This window comes from Sinohyriopsis cumingii, chromosome 12, assembly GCF_028554795.1.
Source record: "Sinohyriopsis cumingii isolate HCF-2022 chromosome 12, ASM2855479v2, whole genome shotgun sequence".
NCBI classification, from domain to species: Eukaryota; Metazoa; Mollusca; class Bivalvia; order Unionida; family Unionidae; genus Sinohyriopsis; species Sinohyriopsis cumingii.
This window is the reverse complement of record NC_142972.1, coordinates 13,409,646-13,437,280: the sequence shown is the minus strand read 5'-3', so window position 1 is coordinate 13,437,280 and position 27,635 is coordinate 13,409,646. Positions and strand designations below refer to the sequence as shown.

Here is a 27,635-nt window from a genome sequence, read left to right as displayed (position 1 = left end):
GTGCTTAAAACGCAAATCGTCTTTTTCTGCCAAACCTTCGTGGTGTATTGTGTCATCGGTGCAGCCATTGCCAATTTGAGTTTGCAACAAGGAGACAAACAATTGTGGACCATTTTATTGAGCAGTTGCATCGGTTACCTGCTTCCCAATCCCTCCCTGAAATTCTCCTCGAACGGGAACCACGGGAACCTTGTGTCCAGTGCCAGTGCCAGTCACCACTCCAACAACCACAACCAGAACCCCATTTTGGGCGGAGACACGCCTCTGACATCCAGTAATATCCCCTCGGACAGCCACAGAACTCTAGAATTATGAGCAATAAGAACCAATTTTACTTAACCTTACCCAGTGACAGTTCCATGGAGGTGTTTCCCAACAACACGTTGTGCTGTTACACGGCCAAATTACCTCAGACCATCCAGTTAGATCACGAAGCCCATTGGGAAGTGGCTTTAGTGGAAATCATTCACCCAACACAAATCAAAAACATCACCGAAAAGCAAGACACTTTCGAGGTGGAAATCCTGAATGCCCAATTGGAGGAAGAAATCAACAAAATAGGGTTTTTAGGGGACACAAGACCAGCCAGCAATCCAGCCTTCATTATCTACACCTTGAAAATTCCTTCAGGTTATTATTTTAGTGGTGAACATTTGGTGGACACTATTGCGGACAGGTTCAACTTAGCCTTTGGCAAAGCACTGAACAGAGCCAAAAAAAAGTGTGAAGATTGAGTACAATAAAGTGGCTCATCGTCTCGTGATCAAATTTCAAGATACGGACACATTGTCCCTCAGGTTCAATGGTAGTTTGTTTGAAATTTTGGGCGGACATGCAGAAATGGTCGCAAACAATATGAGCCCCAAGATCAAAAGTAATATGGATTTTTACAGAGCTTTTGGAAACCCGGTAGAACTGAACCAAGGACTTAATTTGATCTTTGTGTATTCCGATGTGGTGGAGTACAACGTGGTGGGACACACCTCTGTTCCATTACTGCGTGTCATTCCTTTCAAAGTGGATAGTACCACAAACAATGACCAGGAAGGTGCAAACACCTATCACGTACACCGTGAATTTGTACATCCTCACTATTTGCCCGTCAGTAAGTCGTATTTAGACACTGTCAACATTGCTATAAAAGGAGATCTGGGACAAAATATTCCATTCTCCAAAGGGAAAGTTACAGTGAAACTCCATTTTCGAAAACGGTTCTCTAACGAATTGTAAGTCAAGACAGCGAGGAGGGACATTTCCACCCTATAAAATCCGGCCAGATGCGTGTGGAATTTCAGTTTGCAGAAAATCTACGCGCAGATAATACGGTGAACGTCATCCTGTATGCTGAATTGGACAATACGATATAAACCAACAGTTTGAGAGAAGTCATTCTAGACTATTAGAAGTCATGGAGGATTTTTATCAATGTTTGTATAGTAGGGATTCTTTGGACATGGAATGTGAAGATCCCTGAGGAAGGAGAATCCCAAGACAAAGACGAAGAAGTCATCATGATGAAGTCTAGATGGCCAGAACAAGAACCACATTTAGTTTCCTGTTATGCTATAGTCTTGACAGAAAAAAATTAAGGAATTGATCAAGAAAAATTGTTATGGATGTCAAAACGATCATCCCAGTCAAATTCAACATGATAAATGCCTGATGTTAAGTCAAGAAGAAAAATTGGACGAGTATCTGGACGAAGCTTGGAGTCTCATCTCGAACAAAGACGTGTTGCACCAGTGGTATAAAGACTTGCGTGAACATTCTTGTCCACCATTAACCACACAAGAGATCCATCGCATCGAAGCTCTCCTGAATCAGAGTGAGGAAACAGAACGAATAACCGTTTATTCGTCAGACATTTTCAAACAAAAAGTCAGGATCGAATTGACCACTTATCATTACCTGAGAAGAAGAGAAAAAAAAACAAAAAATGGATACCTGAGAACTTTATTACCTTTTGAACCACAGTTTGTACACTGCTTCTTGGAATCCTGTCGTCTGTGCTAAAGATGAACTCCCTCATTGCACACCTCAAAACCATCAAGCTTATGTGATCAACACGGACGACAGTCATCTCCCAGGAACCCACTGGGTAGCCGTCTACTTTCCTCAAGAAGGATGTGTGGAATACTTTGATTCCTATGGACTGCCCCCTTTGGAAGACGATATCATTGACTTTATGAGAAGAAATGCATAGACCACACGATTCAATAATGTGAAATAACAAGGCACATATTCCTTGGTGTGTGAACAGTACTGTGTGTGTTTTTTCTGCATGATTGCAGCCTGGGCTATTCTTTAGAACATTTAGTGACTCATTTTGATGCTCGTCATTCTTCTAGAAACGATGTGAAAGTACATCGATGGTTTTGTGACCAGTATGCTTATCTTTTGTCTCTAACTAGAAAACGTAGTGTCCATCAATGGCCTAATGACTTCCGACAGTGGAAATCACAATTTCATTCACAACGTTGTCAGCCCTGTTTAAAGTAGAGTGTGAATTGAAAAAAAAATGTTTGGTATTTGAAAAAAATGTTTGATGTTATAGTGTTGGATTATTGTTAAAAAAATGTTAGAGTTGTTTGTTAGTATGAATAAAAAATGTTGTGTTTTGAAGAAAAAATGCCTTTGTGGTTTATTTGGCTATAGGAATCTTGATTCATGCTCTTTGAATTCTCTCTATCCCTCCCATAACACTATTTGAACGTTCCGTCTAGAAAACCGTGTAGTAATGTTTTCCTTCACGTCCGCGCTTTGACTTTAAGAACCGGGGAAGTTTCCAGTCTGCCCATCCATTGTTAACTCATCCTCCTACGAAGATGTGCTCCAAACTAGCTAAGCTAAACGAAGCCTACGTGAATTTACATAGGGTCAGACACAGTCTGATACCGAAGCCAGAAGAGATAGAAAATGTGAGAATGCTAAAAGTCACTGAAGACCTGAAAGAAGAGCTCTTCAAGGAGGAATTCAAGAAGGAGAAAGAAGAATGGATGGAGAAGTACAGACTTCATAAACAGCAGAGAGAGCAGCAACAGCAGCAGCATGAACCTAACAGAGGCTTTGTCAACAGTTGTATCGACACCAAAGAGTTCTTCTTCTCTTTTCCGAAGAAGCAGACCTTATCCTATGAGAAAGCCTCTCATCAGAGGAGGCCGCCATCTTATAACCTAAGCGATCGCCATAGCTTCAAGTTCCAAAAAAAAAATTTCAGGGCTACCCCATACTCTCGAAAAGAAATAACATTCCATTGCCTATCATATGTTAGTCAGTTAGAAGAAAAAATACAGAAGTGAGTCTATCAGCACATGATTTCTTTATCTTGGTTAGAAAGTGCGACTCTAAGTCCTTCGTTTCCGTCGCTTATCAAAATTTTAAAAATAGTAATGTTCTGTAAAAAAGTGAGTGAGTGTTTCTTTTAGGTTTGTGCGTTTTTGTTTTTTTTGTTGGTGATAATATGGATAATGTAAGTTCGGGTACAACGAAATTAAAAGAATTAGGCCCAGAACTCGGTGTGGAGGGAAGAAATATACGCAACAGTAGCGGGAGCAAGAAATGCAGACCTAGCCAGTTAGCACTCCACCCACCTCGAGAACACAAATAACATCTAGTCAACAGCCGACTATACCTAACAAACAACCTGACCCGGAAAGAGTGGTGGCAAAACAAAGGGCCAATTATGTTAGACAAACGGTATGGCAAACGAAAATGTAATTATCGGAGGCACTACGTTCTTTTCTGGGGCCCAGAGTGGCCGAGTGGTCTAAAGCGCTCTCCGTTACGGATCACTGTCATCTCACCTTTGTCTGCGTGGGTTCGAGTCTCGGATTCGGCTAATGTGGGTATGTGAGAAAACTTGCCAGTAGCTTCTCGTGGGTCAGTGGTTCTTTCCGGGTTTTTCCCGGGTTCTTCCTCCACCATTAATGCTGGCCGCCATGTATAGCCTATCGCGTGCTGAAAAATGGCGTTAAACCCTACAACAACAACAACGTTCTTTTCTCACTCCGATACTACAGGCAATCTCAGCTGAAAGAACAACCACAACAACAATAACAGCGACAGACGCCATAGCAGCGGATTTAAAACTATCTACCTCAACTAAAGAATTAGTATCAGAACCAGAAGAGGAAATTGAGGCGGTTGAGGAGGAAGAGGGGGACGCTGACCCTCGTTGAGAAGTACACCGAAATGGGACTAGATCAAGCATTGTATGACGTCAACAAATCAGGGCAGTTTATTAGAGCCATACAATACGTTGCCTACAAATCTCTAGACACCTTTAAACCAAGACCTTCTCAATGGGGATTAGGGTCAGAGTTCTTCCCCAATTCTACAGACAAACCTACACTGGATACCCCCTCAGTCAACTGGTAGAAGCCGCTGCTTACATTGCCGCCCATCATGGCTACGCATTTCCTGATATCAAGAATCATGAGACTAGGAGTGCAGGAAAGAACGTGAAAGCAAAAGAGAGACGTGTTACCTTCTAATAGAAAAAACAAACTTTTTTAGGGCTCCAAAAGATTGCTTTTTATTAAATAGGGAACCATATTTGGCTTGGTATCCCTCCTTGACTAAACTATTCTCGAAACAAACTTGACCCATTGGAACACCGCAACAAATTTAACTTTTTAAACCTAACAGTGACCAAACTGGTATATGTCTCTTAGACATAATAATTTAAATAAGATCAGTATGGCTATTTTTATGTACACTAAGTACCAATATTAGATAGATATGTTAGGAAGTAGGAAATTTAACAGACTCGTTAGATTTGAACTAATTGCACAAGTGGTTAACACATTATTGGTACTTTTTACTGTCCATTAGCAAAAACGGGACTTGATTTGAAATAAGTACGGGCTAGCGTTTTGTTGAGTACTTAACACCCATGGCTGTCTTTTTGAGCACCTTTTTCCTCCTTTACCACGCTCGGACAGAAATATGAGTGTGTGGTGAGACTATTCCCACTCATGTTTAAAGCCTTTCAGTCAGGTTGTTAAGGACTAGTTAGTCCTACACCTGAGTGGCTAAATTTAAAAGTAGTCTGTGAGTACATAAAAGCCTGGGAGATGAGGCTCTCTTTCCTTCCCTAGGAGTAATTAAAAATCACGCGGTGCGTTATTAAACCAGTGATATACGCTCCATTAGGGCGAAAATCACTTTAATTCAAGTAAGCAAGCAAGCAAGTTCGGGTACCGTCTCTAGCACTCTTGATGACACCAACTGTCTGGGTTATTTTCTTTCTTGCAAGCCCCTATGTTCCACTTCTGTTTGTGATAATAACTTGTGATACTTCACATTTTCTAAAGTGGAAATCTTTACAAGCCGTACAAAATACAAAACTTATATGACTTTGGCTTTTGACACTTGCACAGACTCTTCACTTTATAAGTATCACGAGAAAATTGTATATCCCATTTTTACCATTTTCAAAAACACGCACACACTTGCAGCTTGACCAGAAATATGTACATCTTGTTTTGTGGATAAGTCACAGACAAGTCCAAGTCCATAGGTGGTTATGAACGTTAGGAATATCCCCTCATTTTTTCAGAAATATCAAAGCTTGTATGTGCATTTTCCCTTTTCCACTCTATATTAGTGCTTAGATTTGTTCCAAAAAAAGAAAAAAGAAACGAAACAATTTTGAAGAAAAAAAACAACTGAATTTTGAATTCAGGTTTCTCTCTGTTTATAATTTTTTTTCAAGTTGATGGTGCATGACAGAGTACATTCGCCTACCTTTCCAAAGTGAGAGACATTTCTTCACATGTCACTGCCTTTGTTAAATTCGGTTTCATTGGTTAGTTATCGTTAATCTTTAATTTTTTGATACATTTCTTTTTGATAGAAGATTTAAGGCTTTCTAGTGTTGTAACGGCATTTATGTTGTTTAGTCTGTTGATGAAATTATCTATAGCAAAGTGCTTAAGATTTTTTCAGGTTTTTTATTATTTCAAGCCCTACAAAAGGAGACCAAGTTTGTTTTCAAAGAGGATTGAAACTAAATTACACGGACGTGAAGGAAAACATCGTTATGTTCATTCTAATCATGCTTGCCGTATCTCTTTGTGTTTTAGAGGTCATATTTCTTCTTAAGTAAATACACGCATCAATAGACAGACAGATTGGGTCATCATCCTTGAGTTTCACTGTACTTTCGGTTCTTTACTTCATACAAACCCCAAATTTATTAGTTTGAAAAAAAAAGATAACATGCCCCTCAGTACTGTAACACGTCTGTTCTGACTCTACCGATGTGAGTGTGAGTGTTTATGTTAAAATGTTTAAGTGAGATTTTAAAAAAATGGTCAGCTTGAAAACGCGAACCAATACAGTGACGCTCAGTCTTTTGATGTGGTAAGAAGAAATGGTACAACACACACACACACAAAGAGGGCTTGTAAGTTCACATTTCAGTCTGTCTGCACTGTAATGGTAACAACGCAAGAACATAGGGATTATTATGCCACACAGTCCTAGAACAAAACAATGCATCACCCGTTGTAAGCCATTTCATTGGCTATACTTATTTTCTTACCGCGTTCACTTCGAATTGACTTGAGCAGCTATTCACACAGTGACGAGAATGGCCATGCTTTACTGGGTCTATCCTATAGGCGATTTATATAAAAGAAATATTTTAAAAATTTTAACTAATGCACGAACAATGGTTCCATGGGCGACCATTGTCCATCTTATTGCAAAATACATCAACATTTAATTTAACCGTGCAGATCGCTAGAACAAACCTCTGATCATATACATTTTGAAAAGTGTTGTGTGACACGGATCGCCATTGTCGCTTGGTGTCTGCTTTCTTCTTCGAAAAGAGATCGTTTCGTCTTGACTATAAAAATTTAATTTGACTAAGTTTTACGCACTACTTGAACTCATACATTTCACGTTGTAGGTGTAAGCCGTCGTTCTCAGTTTTCTGGAAGTTCGTTTTTGCGTTTCTCGGATGTGATACTATTTTTTATGGACCGAACGAAATTTCTTTTGGCGTGAATCAGGACTCGTGGTTTTGTGGCAGAAATGGAGAGCATTGATTAAAGCCCAGTTATGTCGTCTTCGAAATCGCTGACACGGATTTGAACTAACACTTCAGGTTTTGTGTGAGGCGATACGGTACATCATTGCCTTTTACTTCCTCAATGAAATCGTTTCATCTTATTGCAAAATTACATTTGACTAGGTTTCATACGCAGCAGGTCTCTGTATATAAGGAGAGTGTCTTAGCGTCAGAGTATTCATTTCGCTCTCAAACGATCAAAGATGGAAGAGTCAGCACAGATCGACCTGCTGGTCAAATATTTGCTAAAAGTCATACGAAAACATAATTCACATGCGAAAGTGGCAACAAAACTTACTCTTTTGGTCGTTGATTTGATAAGAGTCATACGAAAGTGTGTAAGTGCTAATGAAGTTTGCTATATCTGCAAAGGTAAATGGGTATTTGTCTCCAGAATACCTGCTTCGTCTAAGAAAGAGAGACAAAAGTCAAGATACCTAATATCGTTGTCAGGAGAAAGGACACTGGAATTCAGAGTGCCCTACGAGAAAAGAGAATAAACAAAAACAAGACGAAACAGAGAAGAGGGATTCAGAAGAAGAAGAAATTGAAGATGATGAAGAACTTGTGCCAGTAAAGACATGGAAATGGAAAAATTGACAATGTGAGCCGATGCGTTGGCCCTGATGTGAAATTTCATACTACCTTCTAAAAGAGAATAGACCAGAAAGAACACGTAAGTGTCTCTTGGTCTTGACATTGTATAATAAGGATGGCGTGTTTTGTTTTCTACTCACACTTTATGAAATTGTGCCCTTTCACCTATCTCTATCCCTCTGGATCATGTTTTAGTTAGAATTGAAATGGAAGGATGTTTTCCTTCACGCACGCTCTTTAGGCATGCAAGTCGGTAAACAATAGTCAGTCTATTCCTCCATTATTTTGTGTCTTGATGTTTCCTAAATCACACACTGATGCCATAAAATAACGGGTTAAATGGGTTTTGTAGTGTTGGGAGTGGGGGTGAGTGGGGTGTAGGCGTTTGGCAGAGTTGGTCATTGCAGGTGAGGGCTTAGGTGCTTTCAAAAAACTTTTACTTCTTCACTCTGTGTTGATAGTATATTTGGAGTTTGTATGCGTTCGCGTACGTTTGTGTGGATAGTTTATTTGGGGTTTGTATTATCTCCCTTCTGTGTTGATAGTATATTTGGGGTTTGTATGCGTTCGCGTACGTTTGTGTGGATAGTTTATTTGGGGTTTGTATCATCTCCCTTCTGTGTTGATAGTATATTTGGGGTTTGTTTTTTCCTCTTCCCTCTGTATGTGTATGTGTGTATGTGTGTGTGTGCGTGTGTGTGTGTGTGTGTCTGCGCGCGTACGTTGTGTGGGTGTGTGTATTGGTCTCTGTTTGTCCGTATAAAACTCACTTTATCCCTATCAGATACACTCTACCTACCTACCTGCAGTAGCGTGCATTCAGGTCAGCCACTTGCAACACTGTTGATATTTATCCCTAGTGTTCAGTACAGTGACGTCACTGACGCTGGAAATTTCGAGACTATAAATATCGACTTGGGGATTTCCACATTTTGTAGCTATACATATATACTAGAATTCATAAACAGGAACGTCACTCAAGCTGAGGCTATAAAAAGACAGTGGGATTTTCCAAAGGAAAAACCCACAAGTTGGAGCTATAAATAGATAGTGGGATTTCATAGGAATTTCAGCTGATTATAGATACATAGGCATTTATCCACGATCGTCACAGAAGTTGATATTGTAAGTAGTTACTAATTTTATCTATTTTATAGTGTGTGTTTATGTGTGTGTGTGTGAGTATGTCTGCGCGCGTACGTTGTGTGTTTCTGTGTGTGTGTGTGTGAGTGTGTGTGTGTGTGTGTGTGTGTGTGTGTGTGTGAGTATGTCGGCGCGCGTACGTTGTGTGTGTGTGTTTGTGTGTGTGTGTGTGTCTGCGCGCGTACGTTGTGTGTGTCTATTGGTCTCTGTTTGTCCGTATAAAACTCACTTTATCCCTATCAGATACACTCTACCTACCTACCTACAGTAGCGCGTATTCAGGTCAGCCACTTGCAACACTGTTGATATTTATCCCTAGTGTTCAGTACAGTGACGTCACTGACGCTGGAAATTTCGAGACTATAAATATCGACTTGGGGATTTCCACATTTTGTAGCTATACATATATACTAGAATTCATAAACAGGAACGTCACTCAAGCTGAGGCTATAAAAAGATAGTGGGATTTTCCAAAGGAAAAACCCACAAGTTGGAGCTATAAATAGATAGTGGGATTTCATAGGAATTTCAGCTGATTATAGATACATAGGTATTTATCCACGATCGTCACAGAAGTTGATATTGTAAGTAGTTACTAATTTTATCTATTTTATAGTGTGTGTGTTTATGTTTGTGTGTGTGAGTATGTCTGCGCGCGTACGTTGTGTGTTTCTGTGTGTGTGTGTGTGTGTGTGTGAGTATGTGTGTGTGTGTGTGTGTGAGTATGTCGGCGCGCGTACGTTGTGTGTGTGTTTGTGTGTGTGTGTGTGTGTGTCTGCGCGCGTACGTTGTGTGTGTCTATTGGTCTCTGTTTGTCCGTATAAAACTCACTTTATCCCTATCAGATACACTCTACCTAACTACCTACAGTAGCGCGTATTCAGGTCAGCCACTTGCAACACTGTTGATATTTATCCCTAGTGTTCAGTACAGTGACGTCACTGACGCTGGAAATTTCGAGACTATAAATATCGACTTGGGGATTTCCACATTTTGTAGCTATACATATATACTAGAATTCATAAACAGGAACGTCACTCAAGCTGAGGCTATAAAAAGATAGTGGGATTTTCCAAAGGAAAACCCCACAAGTTGGAGCTATAAATAGATAGTGGGATTTCATAGGAATTTCAGCTGATTATAGATACATAGGTATTTATCCACGATCGTCACAAAATGGAACGAAAAAATTGAAAAAGAAGAAGAAAATGAGAAGAGGAAGAAAGAAGAGGAGGAGAAGAAAAAAAGAAAGGGAAGAAGAGTGTAGGAGATAAAATAAGAAGTTGGTGGAGGAAAAGAAGAAATTAGAAGAAGAAGAAAACCCAAAGGCCCTTTTCAGGGCCAGCCATATTTCTCGAAAAGAGATAGCCTTTCCATTGCCTACCCCTTTTTTAAAAAAATTTTTTTTAAATTTAAAAAAAAAATCCCATGTTAAATTCCCCTTGTCCGTAGAGTGACCCACGATTTATTCCCATGTTAAATTCCCCTTGTCCGTAGAGTGACCCACGATTTTTCGCCATGTTAAATTTCCATTGTCCGTAGAGTGACCCAGGGGTGTTTTTAATGCTAATTCCCATTGTCCGTAGGGTGCCCCTATATACTACTAAGGATAAACAATCCAAATTTGTGACATTGGTGAAACCCTATGCGATCCCAGAATAAACTTTTTATACGTTATTTTTCATACTTTTAAGAAGAAAAAACTACTTTTTCATGTACAAGAAAAATACATATAAAATTTCAGGAGCCACGCCATGATTATTTCGTATTATTCATATGTGATCTCTTCTCCAAAATGATAATAAAGTTTTTACATTTTTTCATACTTTTAAGAAACAATTTTTTTGTGTACATGTATATGAAATTTCAGGAGCCACACCATCACCACGTTATATTTGAATTCATGTTATAATGGAGCACGCTATAGCGGGGTCACACTGTATATGTTTATTGAGTGCATTTCTTTTATCAGATGCCTCATCATCTCTTGCTTGCATAGATTTTCATTTTGACACTTCTCTGAACTCCATTTATATAGAAGGCACAGGCACTTGATTCCAGGGTAAACTAATGTGTACACTCACCATGTAGTGAGTGTACACATTAGTTTACCCCAGAATCAAGTGCCTGTGATAGAAAGCTTTACGGCAAGATATTCACATGATTTTTGCTTAGGAATATGGACAAGCATGTTGGCCTACATGTATAGTATACAGTACTTAAATATTTATGCACAAAATTTGCCTTTGAAACCTGTGTCAAATTATAATAGTCAATGTAATAATGTGACTAGATTTACTTTAATGGTATATATGAACACATATTCATATAACGTTATTTCATTCATTAAAATTTTTCTATTCATTTTTGAATTTCTTCATTTCCCCCAATGAGGGCCCCAGTTTTGAGTCGCTACAAAGAATTGATTATGGGCCTACATAAGCATAGGATAAGAAAGAGAGAGAGTATAGTCATACATAGTTACTTTAAACAATGAAAATGTAGAAATATACTTACTTTGACTCATTTTTCATTCAATTTTATGTACAAACTTGTACCCAAAAATTCCTTGAAAGTTGCATTCGGTCTATCAATTCTCAAATCTTGCACGATGTAAATGATCATCTTTGCAGACTCTAAGTGCTGGCAGATAGCATTCGCAAAACAAATAATAAAATGATTTTGTTTCCATTTGTTCATTATAGGTATATGTTCTTATAAGCATGTACATCCTCTCATTTCACAGACAGCTGTATGCAGTCAGTGCAATGGAGTATTCCCACGCTGGTTTAAAACTAGATGAAAAAGATCTAGAGAGTACAGTACCTATAGTCTGTTTCTTTAATCTCCAATGCCATTACCATTACTTCTAAAACATTTCACATTTTTCAGAAGTTCATTAAAAGTGCTGAACCAGTAGTGTTTTCTTTCTTATTAAGGTCTATATTATATCTTTATGGATGAATATATAGTTTATTGATAGATTATAGTTTGACTATAGGCTTCCTCGAGGGGTGTGGGAGATAATTTATTTTTTTTCTTCTAAAGATAGAAACACGGTAGTGTGTGTGTGTTATATAGCCATGAAAATATAAGGATAAAAATACATAAATACATAAAGAACATATGCCATTTTCGGTGAAAGTAATAAACCAATGTATTTGGCAAAGAAGCAAAGGTACAGGACCCTGTTAATGCCTCCTTTACAGTCATTTTTAATAATCTCAAACAATCATTTAAATATTTCAATAATATTTTATTGAGGAACAGTTTTTGTATTGTACGATTAAGTACCTTTTTGTCAACGTATTTTAGAAACAGTTTTCAGTTGACATATAGGTTCGATATTCTATTTTTGTCTACAGTGCACCATTTTGGAAAGTTTTAGAAACTAAACTTTATATATAGAGCTTTATAACCCATAAAATAATAAAAATGCATATTGCAAATTTGAAGCTGAGTGAATTGTTCATGGCAAAGCAGTATCTATGAGAAGGAAATGGAAAAGATGACTACTTTTCATGTCTTTTTTGATAATGTTTTGACACCCTGTAACCATGGCACCAGACACGTGAACACAAAACTGATGTCAGAAATAAATGTTAACCACCTCGTGTGTACAGTATACATCATATAAGGACATTTGGAGAGGGGGCAGAAAATGGCCCATATTCAATATAGTCCTTTCACAAATCCTGATGATAAACAGATCATTCAATATTTTTATAACCCCAATTTCATATCATTTTGTGCACAAGTCATAGTTTCCTGCAATGATATTAATTATATCCCAGCTAGTTGTCGTAATGTGAGTGGAAAAGTTGTTTCACTAATAATAATTTTGTGGCTTTACCAGTTAAGAATAAATTAAAAAATTTGACAAATTTAAAGCCAGGTTCAAGAGAATGGATGAATGTGAGAAAGAGCTATAATGTCAGGCAGTGAAAATTACATAAAAATGGGCTATGGTTCCAGTACATTGCTTATCATGCATTCATAACTAAATAGGCAATGACTTCCATGCTTTGTGGCATACACAATTGGATAGAGCCCCTCTAAGTTATCTCAGGAACTGGTAAAACAATGTTTAGGACACATGTTCTCATTATACCTTAGTCTTGATATCAAATTATTCCCAAACTAAATCAGTACAACTTCTGAAAATTATGGTAAACCAAATCTAAAATTTGTTACTTGTAATCTTAGACTAATTCATAAGAATGTTTCTGTGGTTACCATCCGGTGGTTTGTTAGCATTGTTATCATCTACATATAGGCTTACTGATCTCTTATTAATTAAATCTTGATATTTATTTCATGAAGAAGGTTCTAGATGAAGCCAAAAACATGCTGTTATGGTGTGCTACCCCAGATGCTGTTGTGCGACTTGATAGATGTGGTCTAAAAGCAGAGGAGAGGATGATACTCACCAGGGTGTACATGTGGGAGCAGTGTCATGAGAATTTGGCTCAATATCTGGAGTTCAAACTACGCAAAGAACAAACACAAGAGCTGTTTGCACAGGTAATGCAAAGAATGCATTTTTTTTAATACTTGTTTTTGCTCGTTTAAATCATATGTGAATAGACAGTGAGAGTTACAATTGATATATGGTGTGTGTTCTGATAGAGGGGATAAATTAAACTATTTTGGGATTAAATTGTACTGAATTTTCTTTAGGGGAAAGTCGGGGTGTTCGGGAGTGCATCCTGAAGATGAGTAAATGAGAAAAACATGAGAAAGTTGCTGATTTCTATAGTTTTAAATGCCCCAAAATTAGATTACTGACTAGATCAATATTAGCTTTACTTCATGTATCAGAGTTGAACATGTAAATCCATAGGTACATATATGCACTGAGGTTTGAAATGTTTGTGAGTTTTTGTTAGACATTTATTCCATCAATAGTATTTATAGTAAATTCCAGATACCCTTATACAGTGGTCCCCCTCTTATACAGCCACCACTTTTGCACCAGGAAAGTGGCCTTGCATAATGGATGGCCTTTCCAGAGGGAGACTAAATTTTTTGTGAGAAGTATATGTAATATACGTAGCAAGGAAGCTACATACTTCAAAGCATTTAATATCTTCATTTAATATCTTCGTTTAAAAGTAACATTAATTATTAAATGGTTCTTCTTGTTATAATAATAGACTTATTTCAACTGAATATAATGTCAGTTGAATATTATCAGATGAATATTAAATGGAATGCAGTAATAAGACTTATCTGTTTAAGTTTTTCCTGCCAAATGGAATTAACAATAACAGATAACCTCAGCTGCTATTTTGCAGCATCCATTTTGAACATGCATTACGTGATCATGCTGGGTCATGCAAAATAGAGGCTCAACACAGGGTACAATTGGACACCAGGTATTCTCTGACATTTATTTGTTTTTTTTTTTTTTTTTAATGTTTAAACCCTAACATATATAATCAAGCACAAGAAATAAATTAAACAAGACAATGTAAATTATCAAAACTTTGGTTATATGTGTATAAAAATTGCATAATGGGGTTTCAAAAATGTTTAAATGATCTATGTAACCAAAAAATTCACAGTTATTGCTGATGTCAACACTATCAGAAAGGTGACTACTATCTTGTTTTGCAATAACCCAAGTGCAATAAAAGAAATTACATCATTTATGCTTCAAGATAGTCTTTTTTTTTTACATTACTAGTCCATGAATTATCAAGCTAGGGATTGTTATTAACATCTCCTTATGTCTTAATAATGTGTATTAGACTTTTACGTAAACAGTCTTGATGACATTAATAGTTCTTATTCTTGGCATAAGCATGATATGCAAGCAGCTATTATTGTTTTGCAGATTGCAAAACCATTCAAAAATATCACTTAAATATTGCTACATACATAATTCTCATTCCATTTGCTCCATTTTCCCACTGCTGATGAATAATCTCCTTATTGGTTATGATGTTGTTTATTCGAGTCTTTTCAACATAAGATTGTTTTATTCAAGACTTTTCTACATAAAATTGTTCGGCAAGTCCCCCCTCCCCACCTCACCTGATGTCGTCAAGTAGAATAACTATCTTTCTTCGAAAATAATATGTCTCCATGTACGTGATGACATGTTAATGTTTGGTCATGATATATTCAGATGTTGCTAACTGTATGCGATTTAATTATGCAGATGAAACTTTTGTTGAGTGGACGAAATGCCTTCTTCATAAAGGAAGCGATAAATGTATTGTCTCATGATTTTTCGGTCTTTGTTGATACCCTGATTTGTTCATGGTTAATTTCTATGTGTGTGTGTTAATGCACAAAATCTATTTTTAGCCTATACTGACCCTGTTATGATCTTGACAATTATGTCCGGTTGTAATCATCAAAGAGAAGAACTGGACAGATGTGTGAGGCCCAAAACTCTATCAGAACATTGTTGAGCCCATTTCCTGTAAATGTCAGCTTTTATAGATAATGATATAATATTAATCTTAGTGTTACATGCACTTAGTCAACACTTCTTTCAGTAACGGAAACTTGACACTGGGAGACATGTATTGATGATAGAGATAATCTGATTACTTACCTTACATCATGATATGAATTAATTAATGATTCTGGATACATTTGAAAAAAAGTGGCTGCTCGTGAGGGGAACATTTTCCATTTTTTATTAATATGCTGGCTGCTGGTCATGTTAGAGGGGTGGCCATTCTTGAAGTGTACTTTAGAATACAAACTCATCGCTCCCAAGGGATTCTAGCCATAAGAAGCGGGTGGTCGCTGGTCAGGGGAGCCGTTCAAGAGGGGGACTACTGTATTCCTCCCACACACTGATTGGTCTTGTCTTGGAAAGTTCATAAATAAGAATTTTGTCTTCTTTTTTTTCATTTTGAAGTCATATATAGCTTCAGAATTGCTAAACACTTAAAATCTGACATGAGCCTTTTTCACCTCTGATGGTTATAGACCAGAACAAAACCATACGATGGTCTGCCATCTGTATGTTCATATCACAAGTTCATACATGTGACAGAACAGAGAATTCTGCTTAAGACAAATCAATAGATTAGTAAACTTCGGTGAGAAGTTTTGATTTTAAAAGAGAGAGCATTTTCAGTGAAAATAGCTAATTTTTCAAACCCACACATGTCTTAGACTTTCTTATCTGAATGAGGACCCAAAGCTTGGGTTACTATGAGAGTAGTTTTTGTTATATGAGAACTTCTACACAATCTCCAAGTCAGTGAGTATTAGTTCAGCTAGATCTGAAAAATGATCTGCTGTTGTAAACAGGAGATTATGTTCAGCTATATAGTTCACATAATCTTTATCCACATTTGATGCAGATTTCTTGAACATGGATTTCAGTGATGGCATATTTGTTGTCACATTTAATATGCATTGATATATAGCATGATGTGTAATATTATTCTTGCTACTATAGCAGATTTTAAAATCAGCTTTATCGGAAGGGCAGAATGCATATTCATGTCCTATGAACTTGAGTCAAGCCAATGAAATTTCCACTTACAATATTTACCATATATTTTCGGACACTGTATTTTGGAACACCATAAATTAATTTTTAAAGTAAGTTTTTTGTGCACTGTACATTCTGGGACACATTGTCTTTTTGAATCATAAGTTGTGGGACACCTTTTAAATCATACAAAAATTGCATGTCGGAAAATGCACTCAAACTGAAATTTAATTTTAAAAAATATAAAACTGATAAAACTCTTTAATCCACTTTAGTCTCATGAACACAACCCATCTTGTGCACACATACGATCCATTTTTTGGGGTTGCATGAATATTTTTTAGCTTTCTCATGCCCTGAAAAATCATCGTTATAGGCAACACATCACCTAAAGCAAAAACTGCAAGGACTAAAGTCAGATTTTTAAAAATCTGCACCAGTCATGCTAATTCTCACACTTTTAACCCCCAGCTTATCATCAGTCTGTCCAGGAATGAGATCAGAGTAGACTAGAATTTTATCCATGTTTATGATCATATTGTTGGTAAAATCATCTTCTTCTCTTCCAGCCTTCATGAATTCATAAAATTATTTTATTTTCTCCAAATCTTCTGGGCATTGCTGGGTCATCTACACCCATGCACAAAGCACTATATTGTGTCACATTAAAAATTGTCCCATTGCTCCAATTTATTTTCAAAATTCACATGAATACCTGTGAAAAGGAATGAAAGTTAGCTTCTTAATTTGGCCATCTTTATATATTTAAGTTTTTTTAAAAATCGGCACTCAAAAGAATCCAAAGTCAGCTTCTGAGTTGGCTTGCTTTGTGATAAAATAATCTTTATATTGATATCCTTTTTTTAAAAAAAAAAAGAAAATGGCCTTAGAGTAATTAATGTCGGTTTCTGAGGTCAGCTTCCTTTGTAATAAAAATGACCTTTGTCTTTCATATCCTGTCAGTAAGTTCAAACAATGAGTTTACTGTTCACTGCCAGTTATGTTTATTCACCACCCGGGCTTCTATTCACTTGGCATCAGTAGTTATAATTACTACAAATGGGCATTGATGTTTGCGGGTAGATAATATACACAGCAATAACTTCATTTAATGATGCTTTTTGTAACCCATGCTATTGAAAAGATTGTCATTTTCACTTAAGTGATTGCATTTTCAAATAATGATTTTTATTTGTGAAATACTTTCATATAGTTGTCCTGGATATAATACAATCTTGGTTATTTTACACCTGACACCGTGTCATGCATGAATGGCAATTGTCTTCAAAGTTTGATTATTTCCCTCTTGTTGTTTGTGATTTTGTTGGATCCAGTTTTAAGTTGGATAAAATATTCAAACCTTTGAATACAATTATACATGATTTGTTTCTCAATGTTCATGTCAGTGAAAAATGTGTCATGCATTATTGGACAGTAGCGATACACGTTACAGTATGGAAGCCTATGCTACATTTACCGAGCTCATGGATGTATCTTTAAAGCACAGGATGAAAACAAAGAGGAATAAATTATAACAATACAAGGTTGGTGTCTTTTATTTTATTTTCAAATAAGCATTTTGTTTATCTATTTTATTGCAATGTGCAGTTGACAGGGAGCGCAAATTCAATACAAATTTATTTTGTTTCTTAAGTCTTGGGACATATGACGTAGGTGAATAAAGTTTCCCCATAAGTTCTGGGACAGGAAAAAATGATGTTATCATGTCCCAATATATACAGTAAATACGTTACATCCATCATTAAATTTCATGTGATATTTCAGGTGCTTAGAATTTGGCATTTAGGCATTGGGAGATGATGCACAATTAGACACCTGGAAGTCAAACCTAATGTGTTTTATGCTGAATGTGCTCTTTAATATTTCAAGTATAATCATTTAATCCTTTTTGAAATAGTCCATATCAACAAACTTTAATAATTGAAGTCAGCTGACCCAGTCAACAGAATCAAAGGGTGTTGATCATTTTTTGCCGCCTGAAATTAGTCAGTTTGCATTCATGTGGTCACAGGTATTATTACCATAATTATACTACACTGGAAGCAAGGTGTGAAAATGGAAAACAAATTCACTAACATTTTGCATGTACAGGAGATTTCAAGGGATGAAAGACCCTCCTCTTCTATAGAGGAAAACCCTTCCCTACTTGAGGTTCACATTTATGCAAATTTTGTTATCACTAGTAAACTACTTGGAGCATTGCCATGTAAACTAATTGATAAATTAAACAAGACTTACCAAGTCGAAGTTTGATTGTAATTTCATGAACCCCATAAGTGCCTTAGTGATCACATGAGATGAGATGACGCTGGTCACGTGGTTGGTCAGTCTTGAGAGCAAAAGAAATGGAAGCCTCAAAGTGTTATTGGGTGGGAAGTATTAAGGGTGGGCATGTGATCACTAAGGCACTTATGGGGTTCATGAAATTACAATCAAACTTCGACTTGGTAAGTCTTGTTTAATTTATCAATTTCACTTCCCCCATAAGTGCCTTGTGATCCCATGAGATTTCAGAGCGAGGCTTCCATTTATGGAATTGATTAACAACAACTAAAACCCGAAAAAGAAGAAATTTTATATGTTGATATCAAACCAGACAACCCAAAATTAAGATGTACATTTCATTACCATTATACAATTCTGGATGCAGACAAAACCTTTGTACTGAATTCAGTCTGGTCTGTAACAGGCTTCTTATAAAATTTCCTGAAAGTACAGGCACTAGCCCAGCCAGCTGCCTTCAAAATTGTACCTAATGGTACCCCTTTTGCACAGGCTGCAGAAACAGATGCAGCCCTTGTGCTATGAGCCTGGAAAACTGCGGTATCAATACCAGACTTTCTCATAACAGTCTTTATCCAGTTTGATATTGTGCTTTTGGCAACTTTTTTATGTGGAGATTGTGTGCTGATAAATAACTGTGTTTCAGAATGTCTCAAAAACTTAGTCCATTGCAAATAACACTGTAAACAAGAAACAACACACAATTTTTTGTCAAAAGGATAAGATTCAAAAACAAAAGGTTCCAGGTGTTTACCTGGTTTAGATTGTTTCAGCAATGAAGAAATGTGTATTTGTACACTGTTTACACCAAATTTAATGCCATTTGTCTGCATAAGGTGAAGTGTCTGACACCTCTGTCCTGTCAACAAAGCAAGCAGCATGACTAACTTCATAGTAAGTTCCTGTAACGATAATTGGTCATTGCCTTGTAAAGAGAGAAAATAGTTAAACACAAGCCGCACATCCCACACAAAAGTGTATTTTGGAAATGAAGGCTTTGCAATGAACACTCCTCTCGTAAATCTCTTAAGTAAAATATTCTTGCCGAGTCTGGATTTAGAAGTAAGACTAACTAATGATGAAATTGCAGATCTAGCTGTATTTACAGAACTATAACCTAAACCTCTATCTACTAATTCTGTTAAAAACTCTATAACAATAGTCACAGGTGGGTCAAATGGATTAATCTGTCGCTGATTTGAAAATAGCATCCACTTTTGGAGATGACCCCAATACTGTTTTTTAGTTGATGTTCTCCATGAATTGATGATGAGGCAGGCAGCCCTCTCTGATAATCCTTGACTTTTGAGTGCTGTCCTGATAAGTGAAAAACACCCATCTTCAATTTTTGGAGGGGGTGTCGTCGTTGTGGATTGTGTGCCAAGTGTAGAATGTCTTGTGGACGTGGCAGTAGAAAACAAGGACCGACTACAGCATGCAGGAGACTCGGAAACCAGGGTTGCGTTGTCCATAGTGGTGCCACCAAAATAACATCTGCTTCGTCTTGGGCCATTTTTTGCAGCACTGCTCCCAACATACTGAAAGGTGGAAAACAATAATGACGATTGTAATTCCATTTTAAAGAAAAAGCATCAACTGCTATAGCTTTTGGGTCAGGTCGGTATGAAACATAACTCGGAACTTGGTGATTTAGCCTGGAAGCAAATAAATCCACATCTATGTGCCCATACACTTTAATGATTGCATTGAAGACTGTAGCACTTAACTTCCATTCAGAATCATCATTTAAGTTTCTAGACAATCTATCTGCATCACAATTTAGTGTTCCCGGCAAATGAGAAACACTTAACCAGATACCCCTAACTGTACACCACAGCCAGATATCACATGATAATTTATGCAGTTTAGAAATGCGGCCCCCCATTTTTTTCACATATGAAACTGCTACAGAGTTATCCATGTAGATGCGCACATGTGTGTTCGTCACTTTGGAACAAAAAGATTGTAATGACAAAAAACATGCTTTCAGTTCCAAGAAATTAATATGATACAGTTGTTCCTCTTGATCCCAATGACCACCTGTTTCAGCTTTGGTTGTATGATTTACTCCCCCCCCCCAACCAACAAGGGAGCTGTCACTGGTCAAGACAACTTGTGGTTCACCATGTGAAACCACTTTATAACTGGCGGACACATTAGATATCCACCAAGATATACACTGTCGGCTCTCTTCCAAAAGAGACAAATAAGCATCGAAATTACCTTTATGTATCTTTAAGTATTTATCTTTTTCATGTTCTAGATCTTTATAATATAAAGGTGCATACTCTACGCCTGGTTCGCAAGCAACAAGCATTCCCACAAGTTGAGCTAATTCACGAATAGTGATGTTCCGTTTCCGCAATATGTCAGAACAATGAGCAACGATACTGTCTGCTTTATCTTGAGTTAGTCGGACAGTCATTGTGACAGAGTCTAGCAAAAATCCAACAAATGCTATTTTTTGGGTGGGTTCAAACACAGATTTTCTGGGGTGAACGGTTAAGCCCAAGCCATCAAATGTACGAACTGTTTCCATAACATTTTGCCTACACTGATCATAAGATGCCCCTAACAAACAACTATCGTCAATGTATGCCACATTTGTGAACCCTTTTTGTCTCAATGATGCAAAAACTGGCTTCAGTAGCTTGGTGAAAACGCGTGGTGCAGATGCCAAACCATTTGGCAAACAGGTAAATTCATATATATTCCCAAACCACTGAAAACGCAAAAATTTCCTATGTATCTGAGCCACAGGAACAGAATAGTAGGCATCCTTCAAATCAACAGATGCAAAGAAACAATTTTTTCTCATGGCATTAACAGCTGTTTTCAAAGTTTCCATTTTAAAATGTATCTTCTCAACATTTGTATTGAATTGTTTTAAATTCAAAATAAGTCTCATAGACCCATCTTTTTTAGGTCTAATGAAAATGTTTGAAAAATACTGTCCAGGTTTTGAATAAACTTTACGAATAATACCTTTTGCAAGAAAATTATTAATTTCAGCATTTATCAGTTTCTCTTCAGTTATTGAGACTTTAAGTTGGTTAGGTATACACGTTTGCACAGGTTGCTGTTCAAACTCTATTTCATAGCCTTTCACAGTATTCAGAATCCAAGGATCTGAAGTAATATTCTGCCATGCATCAAACCATGCTGAAATTTTCCCAGCAACAAAATTGTCAGGTGTATTGATCATACAAGAAACATATGTACTTACATGAGGCTGCATACAAATAGCCTGGGAAGATCTTACTGATCCTTCCGATGTTTGAGAAATCCAGTTCCTTGTTTCTGGACTTTTTTGAAACCCTGTCTCCAGCGATGATTTTGCTGCCCCTGATAATTTCGGTGCCGGAGGTGTCCGGTCCGTGAATAAGAACGTCCTAAAAAAGGTACATTGCTTTTAAAATTTGATGCCACCTGACGTTTTGCTGCTTCTTGTTGCTTTTTTCCCAGCAGCTGAGTCCCAGCCTTCTGGGATTCATTTAGCTTAGTTACCTGCCCATTCAGGTTATCTCCAAAAAGCCAGTCTGTGATGGGATTCGATGCAGCACAGATGGGCTGATACATGTCGGTTAGCTCAGGTTTTATTAAGTCACGACGCTTAAAACTGAAGTCGCTGAACAAAAACGATGACATTTTAAAAGTATCCATGACAAGGTCCCTAACTGAATCTAACGGCAATTCTCGAAGATTGTTTCTATGCTTTTTGAACAATTCCAATGCCCTTAAGGTAGGGACCAAAATTTGCCCTAACTGAGTTTGCAACTTTTGCAGTAGTATATCCACACTCTTTGCCTGTTTTTACATTGCATTCCAGACCTCAATATTGACTCTTGGCACCTTTAAATTGTCACAATTGCCTGGTCTGGGATACTTTTCCTGCAAGGGTTTTAGCTTGTCGGAGGTTAACACAGAACGTAGTCCTTTATTGAGGACTTCCGCTAATTTGTCATCCACATTTGGACCAGCTTTTTGATGTTCCAGGACAAAACTTTCCAAGTCCGTAAACAAATCATCATCATCATTTGCACTGACCTCTGAATCTGCATCTGGCATAATTAAACCTGCAACATCCACATCCGAGTCGACGTCCCCTTTATCGTGCACAGTGTCCAAATCCTTTTCAAACTGCCCTAGGTGTGCCGATCCTGCAGAAACCGCAGTTGATGTGTTTGGCATTTGGGTTTGATTAGAAACACTCGCCAAGATCTGTTCCATTTTTGTCATGCGCGCATGCATTTTGGACACAACATCCGCGTTTTGTGTCCACAACTGACATTGCATGGCCAATTCTTTATCCAGGGTAGCCATATTGATTGTTTGGGCGGAAATCACGTGACTTGCGCCAGTATCAGACAATGACGTCATGTCTTCTTGTCGTAATGGTCGACTTAATGTAGCTTTCCCCAGCTGCCCAACATGTGCCCCACTAGACCTCATACCTATGGTGGCAGTTGCTGATGGCGAATGCATTCGTTTCCCCATCAGACCCGTACTGGAAACCGTACTCACATCATCTGTGACGTTTCCTTTGCGTTTGCGACAATTTTTGAGTATTTCACTCATTAAGCCTGTCCCCTCTGGGAACTGCCTTGGGTGGTCCGCACCCTCCATTTTCTTGACACTGAAGTTCACTGAAAACTCGCAAAAGTTGGGACACTATCTGCAACACTTTGCCTCTGCAAAGGTGCAACCCAGTTTGCGGAAATTAGTGCTTCGGAATGCACAAACCCGATGACTGCCAAACTTTTCTCCCGCAGTCGTATATTACGCTGTTAATTTTTGGTGTTTTCTTCTTTAATTTGCTCCCAAACTGTACTCTTCATGCAACCGTTGTTCTCTGACCAACCACGTGACCAGCGTCATCTCATCTCATGGGATCACAAGGCACTTATGGGGGAAGTGAAATTGAAGAATTGCTATGGAACTTTGCAAACACATTCATCTGAAAGTTAATTTAATCAAGAGTATATCTAGCTAACACATATTTGTAAGGTCTGATTTTAATTGGATATTTCTAAGTTGAAGCTTGATGATAATTTCATTAAACCCATAGTACCCTTATGGGTCGCATGCACTGATGCATAGATCTCATGACTGGTCAGTCTTTTAAGAGTTTTTTGTTGTTGTTGTAGAAATTAATGCCATTTTTCAGTACAAGATCAGCTATACATGGCAGTCAGTATAATATTATGGAGAAAGAACTCAGGGGAAAACCTTGGAAAGAACCACCGACCCACAAGAAGCTACTGTCAAACTTTCTCACAGACTCACACTGGCCAAACCCAAGATTTGAACCCACTCTGACAGAGGTGAGATGGCAGTGATCTATAACAGTGAGCGCTTTAGACCAGTCAGCCACTTGAGGCCCCTTTGATAGGTCAAAGAATGCAGGATGAGAGACAGGGAGAGTGGGTGGGCATGTGGTCCTCAAGGGTACTTAAGGTTCAATGAAATTATCATCAAATTTCAACTTGGCATCATTTAACTTTACAATTTCATCAAATCTTTTATACACCATGGGACCCCTCAAGATGTTCAGGTTGTATCCTGTGACACAAGCAGGGTAGGGAAAAAAGCAATTTACAAAACATCATAAATCATGAGAGATATTTATTATGCAGAGAATTGAATAAGTTAGATTAATACATGTCTTTAATTTACCAGCAATGGTTTGGAGCTGATCAAACAGTTTTTCACTGAATATAATGTCAGGTCAGATGTAATAGGTTTCTGATAATATTTCTAGATTGTAGAATCTTTATTGTACTACAGGTATCTTGGCTGAAAAGAAGCATTAGTGGATGCTATTAAAAATGGTGGGTAAAAGTTGAGTCTTGATGTCTGCCACGTGCAAAGTGGATTTCTGCAATCTTGTCCTTGCTCTCAGCCCCCAGGTGTCTGGTAACTAACAGCTAATTTGGTTTCATTGTTCCTAATATTGTGTGTCCTATTCTGCAATATTCTCTCCGATTCATCAGCTGATATGTGAATTTCACCCAAATGATTTCTTCGATGTGTTTGCTCAGGAAGATAATCTGTTCTATAGATAACTCAGCTTTTATTTGTGTCTGATTTCTAATATAAAAAAATGAGTTTGCTCTCTTTGCCCAGAAAGCAATGCCAGAAGCATAACTAATCTGCATGAGAGAAAGATCAAGGCAGTTAATAATAATAATAATAATAATAATAATGAGGACTTTGTATAGCGCCTAATCTTTAGAAGCTCTAAGCGCTTTACATTAGACAACACCTATAAGATAAAAAAACATATATAATGATATGATTACAAAAACAAACACCACGAAACTAGAAAAGATAAAAAACATGCTGAGAATATTTAAGGTAGGAAACATTATTAGATCTTTAACCCTTTACCTCATGTGAGCATCTATAGAGGTCTCTTCACCATTTGCATGGAAGCGCCTTTTGACGCCTCTACTCAAGTTGCATGGAAGTGCCTTTTGACATCAGCTGTGAAACATCAGCCATTTTAAGCCGGTTTTCATAGCGCCACCTTCAGGGAAAACATCTATTAGATGCTACATTCATTTCTGCAAATGACAATTACGTCAGATCATGTGGTCACTGTTTATGCACTGGTCGATATCTGCTATTTAAAGTAACTGGGTTGTAATCTCCACTCTCTAAAATGGCGGTCGCAGATTTCATTCAGTACTTACGAAGTTTTCACGATTAGAATCACAACTGTGAAAGGTTCAATAACCTAGGTAAAGGCTCGATATTGATGTAGGCAGCAATTAGTTTTTATAAATTATCAAATTCAGATGACTTAGTGATGTAGACGCAGATGAAAAACTTGTAAATTTCGAGTATGAGAAATGGCAGCTATGGTTGGTCACACAGCCTCACTGACATGACGGTGAACGAGTTCTCTCAAGATTTTAAAGCACATAAAAAATTCTTCATTGATAAATAATTACACAGCTATAACAATAGGACTTTACTCTTAAATTTTTTCACATATAATAGATGTGTACCAAAAATGTAAAATGGTTAAAATTACTGTTAAATGTAACATACACTACATTGCTTAACAGTTCACAGGCAGGCCTATGTGTTTGGGGTCGACTAGGTATCAGGTGTTCTGTTTATAGTGCGCTGCACTTTGTAACTATGCTCTATGAGGTAAAGGGTTAAATTTGTTCTTGCAGTTGAAATAAGTGAGTTTTGAGAACACTCTTGAATGGGATCACTGTGTCTTTGTATCTAAGTTCAGTGGGCAATTCATTCCACGTTGCTGGGCCCTGATATGCAAAAGAACGCTGTCCATATGACTTGGTTTTCTTAGTGGGAATAATGAGTATACGACTGTCAGAAGAGGAATGTAAGTATCTTGCTGGTGTGTACACATGGGTGGGGTCAGATAGGTATGTTGGACTAGAGTCTGTCAGTGAAACGCAGCATAGATAACAAATTTTGTGTTTGATTCTGGATCGAATGGATAGCTAGTGTAGGGTACAGAGCAGCAGTCAGGTGTGCTCTGATCGTGGTACTCTAAGTATGATCCAAGCAGCTGTGTTTTGAACTTTTTGAAGTTTTTGGAGTAGATATTGAGATGAACCAGACAGAATTGAGTTACAGTAGTCCAGTCTTGAAAGTACTAATGAACACAGAAGTGTTTTAGTGGCATCAACTTAAAGATATTTGCGAATGGAACTGATGCATCTCAGCTCAAGATATACAGCCTAGCGTATGTTCATGACATGTTGGTGCAATGTGAGAGTACTGTCTAGAGTAACACCTAGGTTTTGCACTGATTGTGTGAATTTAATGTTGCTGTTGCTGATATATATTGTTTTAGGTAAAGGATGTTAATGAGAAAGTATTTGTGTTGTAATCAGAATGGCCTCAGTTTTATCATCATTCATATGCAGCTTGTTACATGTCATCCATGATTTCACATCAGAAATGCACCTCTTTACACCTTGGATGGTAGCATCAACTTCAGTTGGGTGGCTAGATTTGTATATTTGGGTGTCATCAGCAAACAATTAGTGAGACACTGGATGATGATGTATGACACTTGAGAGCGGCTGAGTGTATAGAATGAAGAGAACAGCTCCAAGAACAGACCCCTGTGTGTTCAACAACTGGGCTGGAGTTTATTCCATTTGCAGACACAATGTGTGTCCTGTTGACCAAGTAGGACTTGAACCACAGTAAGACTGTATCATGAATGCCAAATATATGCTGGAGAGGGTGAAGTAATATATCATGGTCTATTGTGTCAAATGCTGCAGACAAATCAAGGAGGGCGAGGACTGTAATCTTTCCACTATTTAAAGCAGAGAGAATGTCATTAACTACTTTTAGAAGAGTAGTTTCAGTACTGTGGCAAGGGTGATATGCAGATTGTACATTGCTAAAAAGACTGTTTGAATTCCTAACAAAATGTTAAGCAGAGTCGGTGCAAAGTATGAATAAGAATAGAACAATATGCATCTTTAAGTAAATGGAGGCAAACCAATAATCTGTTTCATTATATCTGTGGCAGAATGTAAAGTTTTCATTTTAAAATTGTGTTTTCTTATGTACTGATTCAAGTATTTGAGGTTAAGAACAAATCTGTCAGTGCTATCCTTCTTGGGTATTACAAAATAGCCGGAGAAATTTTTGGGGCTAGTTGTAGGAGGGGCAGACAATTTAAAAAAAAATTAACTTATGGACCTGATGTTTTAAGAAACTAGTTCTTTGACACTAAAGTTAATTTGGTGGTTAATCATATGCATTGAAATTGACTCAAATTTAATTTTTTTAAAAAGTCTTTAAAATCATGGTTTCATAAAATCTTTACTGACCTGCACAGAATTGTTAGTGAAAGGACAGAATAAGTCACATGCCAAAGCAATGCATTTGGACACCTCTAGTGGCTTGGTGATCATTTTATGTGTGAGAAAATGGTCCATTAGGGTTACGAAAGGAATGATGTCATTAACCATGAGCCCCTGAACTGTTTGTACTAAGATGTCATCGCACCTGTTATGGTCTGACATTTTCAAGAAAGTTTTG

General features: G+C 37.5%; 1 protein-coding gene across 1 annotated transcript in view; it reads left to right on the top strand.

Annotated features, from left to right (window-relative positions):
* Positions 1–27,635, top strand: part of LOC149786021 (E3 ubiquitin-protein ligase rnf213-alpha-like) — a 559,813-nt gene that overhangs the window by 322,442 nt on the left and 209,736 nt on the right. Inside the window, exon 40 of the mRNA XM_089978097.1 lies at positions 13,145–13,345. Within this exon, the coding sequence (XP_089834223.1) occupies positions 13,145–13,345 (201 nt within the window). The remainder of the gene's footprint in view (positions 1–13,144; positions 13,346–27,635) is intronic.